This window comes from Staurois parvus, unplaced genomic scaffold, assembly GCF_062004578.1.
Source record: "Staurois parvus isolate SC_StPar_1 unplaced genomic scaffold, SC_StPar_1.0 ptg000953l, whole genome shotgun sequence".
In the NCBI taxonomy this organism is placed as follows: domain Eukaryota; kingdom Metazoa; phylum Chordata; class Amphibia; order Anura; family Ranidae; genus Staurois; species Staurois parvus.
In genome coordinates this window covers 1,787,822-1,793,821 of record NW_028318749.1, presented here as the reverse complement: position 1 = coordinate 1,793,821, position 6,000 = coordinate 1,787,822, and the positions used below count along the sequence as shown (strand labels likewise).

The 6,000-nt window shown below is 48.6% G+C and overlaps 1 protein-coding gene across 1 annotated transcript in view; it reads right to left on the bottom strand.

Annotated features, from left to right (window-relative positions):
• Nucleotides 1-357: 357 nt before the first annotated feature.
• The window catches only part of LOC149441734 (JNK-interacting protein-like), a gene marked incomplete at its 3' end in the record, with an annotated part of 62,193 nt that continues 56,550 nt past the window's right edge, over nt 358-6,000 (bottom strand). The window contains exons 7-8 of the mRNA XM_089656965.1: nt 5,403-5,535; nt 358-485 (exon numbers count right to left, since the gene is read on the bottom strand). Coding sequence (XP_089513091.1) covers nt 358-485; nt 5,403-5,535 — 261 coding nt within the window. The remainder of the gene's footprint in view (nt 486-5,402; nt 5,536-6,000) is intronic.

Sequence of the window (6,000 nt, the reverse complement as noted above, 5' to 3'; positions counted from 1 at the left end):
CCTGATGGGACTCATGTTATCTTCAAGTCCCTGAGAGGACTTACATGCCTGATTTTATTCGCTGTTTGTGAGTATGTTTTTTACAAGTAATAAATTTTGGTCGCTGAGGTAATGCGGCAAGGGCTGGTGCGCTTCTTGTTTTTTATTTCATTTTACAGTGCTGATTGGGCTTCCCCAGCCTTGGTTTGGAGCTGCACAGCCCTTTATGCAGTGGTGTTCGTTCTCCCCAGGCCTGGTTCCATCTTGTGCCACCTGTCTGAGTCTTGGAGCGCAGGAGAATTCTTTTTCGTTTTTCCATGATGTGAAAGGTTATGTCTGGTGTGCACTTTGCACACTGTTCTTTGCTTATAAAATTACGTCTTTATAAAGCCATTTCATTAAACAAAGGCCTAACCTTGCTTCTAATGGTTCAGAATTCAGCTTCAGTTCTGGGGTGGAGTTAATGATGTGATCAACCACCGACAGAATATCAGGCTTAGGAGTCCCTGCAAATATCAAACACAGACAATTCACCCATCATTAGAAATTACACATTAAATGGAGAGGATCTGTGATAAAAATACACTTCTTTCCAAGGCAGGGACATTTAAAAGAATATAAATGTAACACAATTAGTGGGCAATATTAAAAGCTAAAAAAAATGTGGACTTAGTGTTCATTATATATATAATATTTAAATCCATAGAAAATGGATTTACTTAAATTAATTTTGTTTATTGACTAGTACTGATAACCAAAAGCTACCTACAGATATGAGAGGGCAGCTGCAGGTTTAGAAGCTTTCATTCAGCAGCTTGCTGAAGTAGAGAAGGATTCAGGATAAAATAACTCGCTTTTAAGAACAGAGAATCCCTGATGAAGTCACGTGACAGTGACGCAACGCGTCGGACATAAGCGGAGGTAGATGACTTAGGAATAAGGAAGTACATGCCGCGATCCTCTGTTCTTAAAAGAGAGTTGTTTTATCCTGTATGTAAGTGCATGTCAGAAGTTTTGTCGACTTACTACACTATATGAGGCGTATTTCCTTTTGGGCGAGGTAACTATTACCATCCTAAATGGTGGAATCCTTAAAGCTATCCTAATATCTACAAAAGGAGAGGAAGAGGAGGAGTGGAGAGTCCCTAGTGGTTGGAGGAGATAGAGACCAACAATGGCGATATTTTAATAAACACAGTGCAATACGCATTAGTGGTGAGAGTTCTGAGAGCACTGAGGTGGCACTATAACGTATGAAATTCACATGAAGCACGGATCTATATTATATGGCGTTGGATCACGCAATTGCCGGAATTGAATTAACTTTATTTATATTTATATATTCTTTATATATTTATTTATATATTTTATTATCAAGCACCCTGTTATGAGTTTATTCACTATGGTTGTTTAGCAGTTGATGGATTGATGTTTTATGCTCTCATCATAATTTCCTGCCGGCAGCACTACATTACACACTACTAACCTTTATATTACATTGTGGAAACACAATTGATGTTAGCAGCAGCACACGTAGTGGCAGTCACCAATAAACAGGTATATTTTATTTTCAGCACATAGTAGGCGCAGGTGTTTCTTTCACTGTATTTTAAAAATGTTTTGTGGCTTCAACTTTACCCTTGCAGCCACTGAAGTCTCACTGAAGAATTTTAGAAAAAACAACACTCTTCAATTACCGTATTTGCTGGCGTATAAGACGACCCCCTACTTTTCCTGTTAAAATATAGGGTTTGAGCTATACTTGCCGTATAAGACTACCCCTCTTCCAACACACACCAAATAAAAATGAAAAAACATCAGATTTGATTTCAATATGGTATGCTATTTCAGTATGGTATTCCAATGATGGGGTGCTATTCCTCCCACTGACACCAATGATGGGGCACGATTCCTCGTTCTGACACCAATGATGGGGCACTATTTCATCCACTGACACCAATGATGGGGCACTATTCCTCCCACTGATACCAATGATGAGGCACTACTCCTCCCACTGATACCCATGATGGGACACTATTCCTCCCACTGACACCAATGATGGTGCCCTATCATTAGTGTCAGTGTGTGAGGAATAGTGTCCCATCATTAGTGTCAGTGGGAGGAATAGTGCCCCATCATTAGTCAGTGGGAGGAATAGTGCCCCATCATTAGTCAGTGGGAGGAATAGTGTCCCTTCATTGGTGTCAGTGGGAAGAATCGTGCCCCATCATTGGTGTCAGTGTGAGGAATAGTGCCCCATCATTAGTGTCAGTGGGAGGAATAGTGCCCCATCATTAGTCAGTGGGAGGAATAGTGCCCCATCATTAGTCAGTGGGAGGAATAGTGCCCCATCATTAGTCAGTGGGAGGAATAGTGCCCCATCATTAGTCAGTGGGAGGAATAGTGCCCCATCATTAGTGTCAGTGGGAGGAATAGTGCCCCATCATTGGTGTCAGTGGGAAGAATCGTGCCCCATCATTGGTGTCAGTGGGAGGAATAGCGTCCCATCATTAGTGTCAGTGGGAGGAATAGCGCCCCATCGTTGGTGTCAGTGGGAGGAATAGCGCCCCATCGTTGGTGTCAGTGGGAGGAATAGCGCCCCATCGTTGGTGTCAGTGGGAGGAATAGCGCCCCATCGTTGGTGTCAGTGGGAGGAATAGCGCCCCATCGTTGGTGTCAGTGGGAGGAATAGCGCCCCATCGTTGGTGTCAGTGGGAGGAATAGCGCCCCATCGTTGGTGTCAGTGGGAGGAATAGCGCCCCATCGTTGGTGTCAGTGGGAGGAATAGCGCCCCATCGTTGGTGTCAGTGGGAGGAATAGCGCCCCATCGTTGGTGTCAGTGGGAGGAATAGCGCCCCATCGTTGGTGTCAGTGGGAGGAATAGCGCCCCATCGTTGGTGTCAGTGGGAGGAATAGCGCCCCATCGTTGGTGTCAGTGGGAGGAATAGCGCCCCATCGTTGGTGTCAGTGGGAGGAATAGCGCCCCATCGTTGGTGTCAGTGGGAGGAATAGCGCCCCATCGTTGGTGTCAGTGGGAGGAATAGCGCCCCATCGTTGGTATCAGTGGAAGGAATAGCGCCCCATCGTTGGTATCAGTGGTGGGAAAAGTGCCCCATCGTTGGTATCAGTGGGGAGAATAGTGCCCCATCGTTGGTGTCAGTGGGGGGGGAGGGGGAATAGTGCCCCATCGTTGGTGTCAGTGGGGAGGAGGAATAGTGCCCCATTGTTGGTGTCAGTGGGGGAGGAACAGTGCCTCATCGTTGGTGTCAGTGTGGAGGAGGAATAGTGCCTCATCGTTGGTGTGAGTGGGGGAGGAATAGTGCCTCATCGTTGGTGTGAGTGGGGGAGGAATAGTGCCCCATCGTTGGTGTTATTGGGGAGGAGGAATAGTGCCCCATCGTTGGTGTCAGTGGGGGAGGAATAGTGCCCCATCGTTGGTGTCAGTGGGGGAGGAATAGTGCCCCATCGTTGGTGTCAGTGGGGGAGGAATAGTGCCCCATCGTTGGTGTCAGTGGGGGAGGAATAGTGCCCCATCGTTGGTGTCAGTGGGGGAGGAATAGTGCCCCATCGTTGGTGTCAGTGGGGGAGGAATAGTGCCCCATCGTTGGTGTCAGTGGGGGAGGAATAGTGCCCCATCGTTGGTGTCAGTGGGGGAGGAATAGTGCCCCATCGTTGGTGTCAGTGGGGGAGGAATAGTGCCCCATCGTTGGTGTCAGTGGGGGAGGAATAGTGCCCCATCGTTGGTGTCAGTGGGGGAGGAATAGTGCCCCATCGTTGGTGTCAGTGGGGGAGGAATAGTGCCCCATCGTTGGTGTCAGTGGGGGAGGAATAGTGCCCCATCGTTGGTGTCAGTGGGGGAGGAATAGTGCCCCATCGTTGGTGTCAGTGGGGGAGGAATAGTGCCCCATCGTTGGTGTCAGTGGGGGAGGAATAGTGCCCCATCGTTGGTGTCAGTGGGGGAGGAATAGTGCCCCATCGTTGGTGTCAGTGGGGGAGGAATAGTGCCCCATCGTTGGTGTCAGTGGGGGAGGAATAGTGCCCCATCGTTGGTGTCAGTGGGGGAGGAATAGTGCCCCATCGTTGGTGTCAGTGGGGGAGGAATAGTGCCCCATCGTTGGTGTCAGTGGGGGAGGAATAGTGCCCCATCGTTGGTGTCAGTGGGGGAGGAATAGTGCCCCATCGTTGGTGTCAGTGGGGGAGGAATAGTGCCCCATCGTTGGTGTCAGTGGGGGAGGAATAGTGCCCCATCGTTGGTGTCAGTGGGGGAGGAATAGTGCCCCATCGTTGGTGTCAGTGGGGGAGGAATAGTGCCCCATCGTTGGTGTCAGTGGGGGAGGAATAGTGCCCCATCGTTGGTGTCAGTGGGGGAGGAATAGTGCCCCATCGTTGGTGTCAGTGGGGGAGGAATAGTGCCCCATCGTTGGTGTCAGTGGGGGAGGAATAGTGCCCCATCGTTGGTGTCAGTGGGGGAGGAATAGTGCCCCATCGTTGGTGTCAGTGGGGGAGGAATAGTGCCCCATCGTTGGTGTCAGTGGGGGAGGAATAGTGCCCCATCGTTGGTGTCAGTGGGGGAGGAATAGTGCCCCATCGTTGGTGTCAGTGGGGGAGGAACAGTGCCTCATCGTTGGTGTCAGTGGGGGAGGAACAGTGCCCCATCGTTAGTGTCAGTGGGGGAGGAACAGTGCCCCATTGTTAGTGTCAGTGGGGGAGGAACAGTGCCCCATCGTTAGTGTCAGTGGGGGAGAGGAATAGTGCCAAAAGTGTCACAGCATGGTGCTGCTGCACACTTACTGGCCGCTCCCTCACTCGATTTTCGCGGGGCCGCTCGGCTCCGCCTCCTCGCCGGCGATTGGTCGCCTGTGTGCCTTTCCAGTGCTGGCGCCCAATCACCGGTGAGGAGGCGGAGCTGAGCGGCCGCGCGACCATTGAGCGGCCGAACTGAAAGAAGGAGCAGCTGCGCTTCCTGGACCGGATCGATGTGGGATCGGAGCCAGGCAAGGTACAGCAGCCCCCTGCCCGCCCCTGTACTTAGTGTCCCTTCCGCCACCGCACCGCCCCTCGAAAAAGTGCCGCCCTGACACTGTGTCGCCGTATACCGGCGTATAAGACGACCCCCGACTTTTCAGAAGATTTTCATGGGTTAAAAAGTCGTCTTATACACCGGCAAATACGGTAAGTCTCTGGGTGGGAAGAAAAATTAATGCTGACAATATATATTGCATAACTAGCAAAGCAGGAGATCTAGGATCCAGCCTGTTTAATATAGACCTTCCCAAAACTGTGCTCAGCTATATGCACTTGGCCTGAGCTGTGGAAGGGAACAGAGAACATGTGCTCAGGGAAGTAGTTAATATTGTTAAAATGTATTTATTTTTTTTTTACATGTGAACTAAGAATTTTCCAAAAATATGTTACTTTTATACCTGGTTCTTTATCTCTGAATCCATCTTGTGGTTGCAGCTCATCTTTCAGCGAAAAGTCGTTACTCTTGGGCACATCTGAGCAAGTTGGGGAACTGGTCTCTGTCCTGGTAGGTTTACTCTCTTCAGGAAGAACCTAAATGGAAGTTATCATCACTAACTTTTCTTCTAAATATTATAACCCAGAGAAAAGAAATGATTTACTGGATCTACAAATATCAGCAAAGAACATCAGGAGTTATTTAAAGGTTCAATCAAACCAAAGCTCACGGACATAAACCAGTGAATGTTACAGTCATCAAACATTCACAGGTGGTTTAATCATTCCCTGCTTTTTGAGTGGTTGCAAAGATAGACTTTTTTTTTACCTTAATGCATTCTCCAGCCCCATTAAATACTTATAAATATGCCCCTTACACTGGGTGTACACTAGCCTGCACAATAAAATGCAATGTTTCACTATGTGGGCAAGTGTCAGTGTCAGCAATGGTGGCTCATTGCACTGCTGTGCACCAACAAAAGGTGTCATATAGTAATTTGAGATAAAATGCAGACATGCTGCATTTTTTGGCACCGAGCTTCACACCAGTGCTGTGGTGTA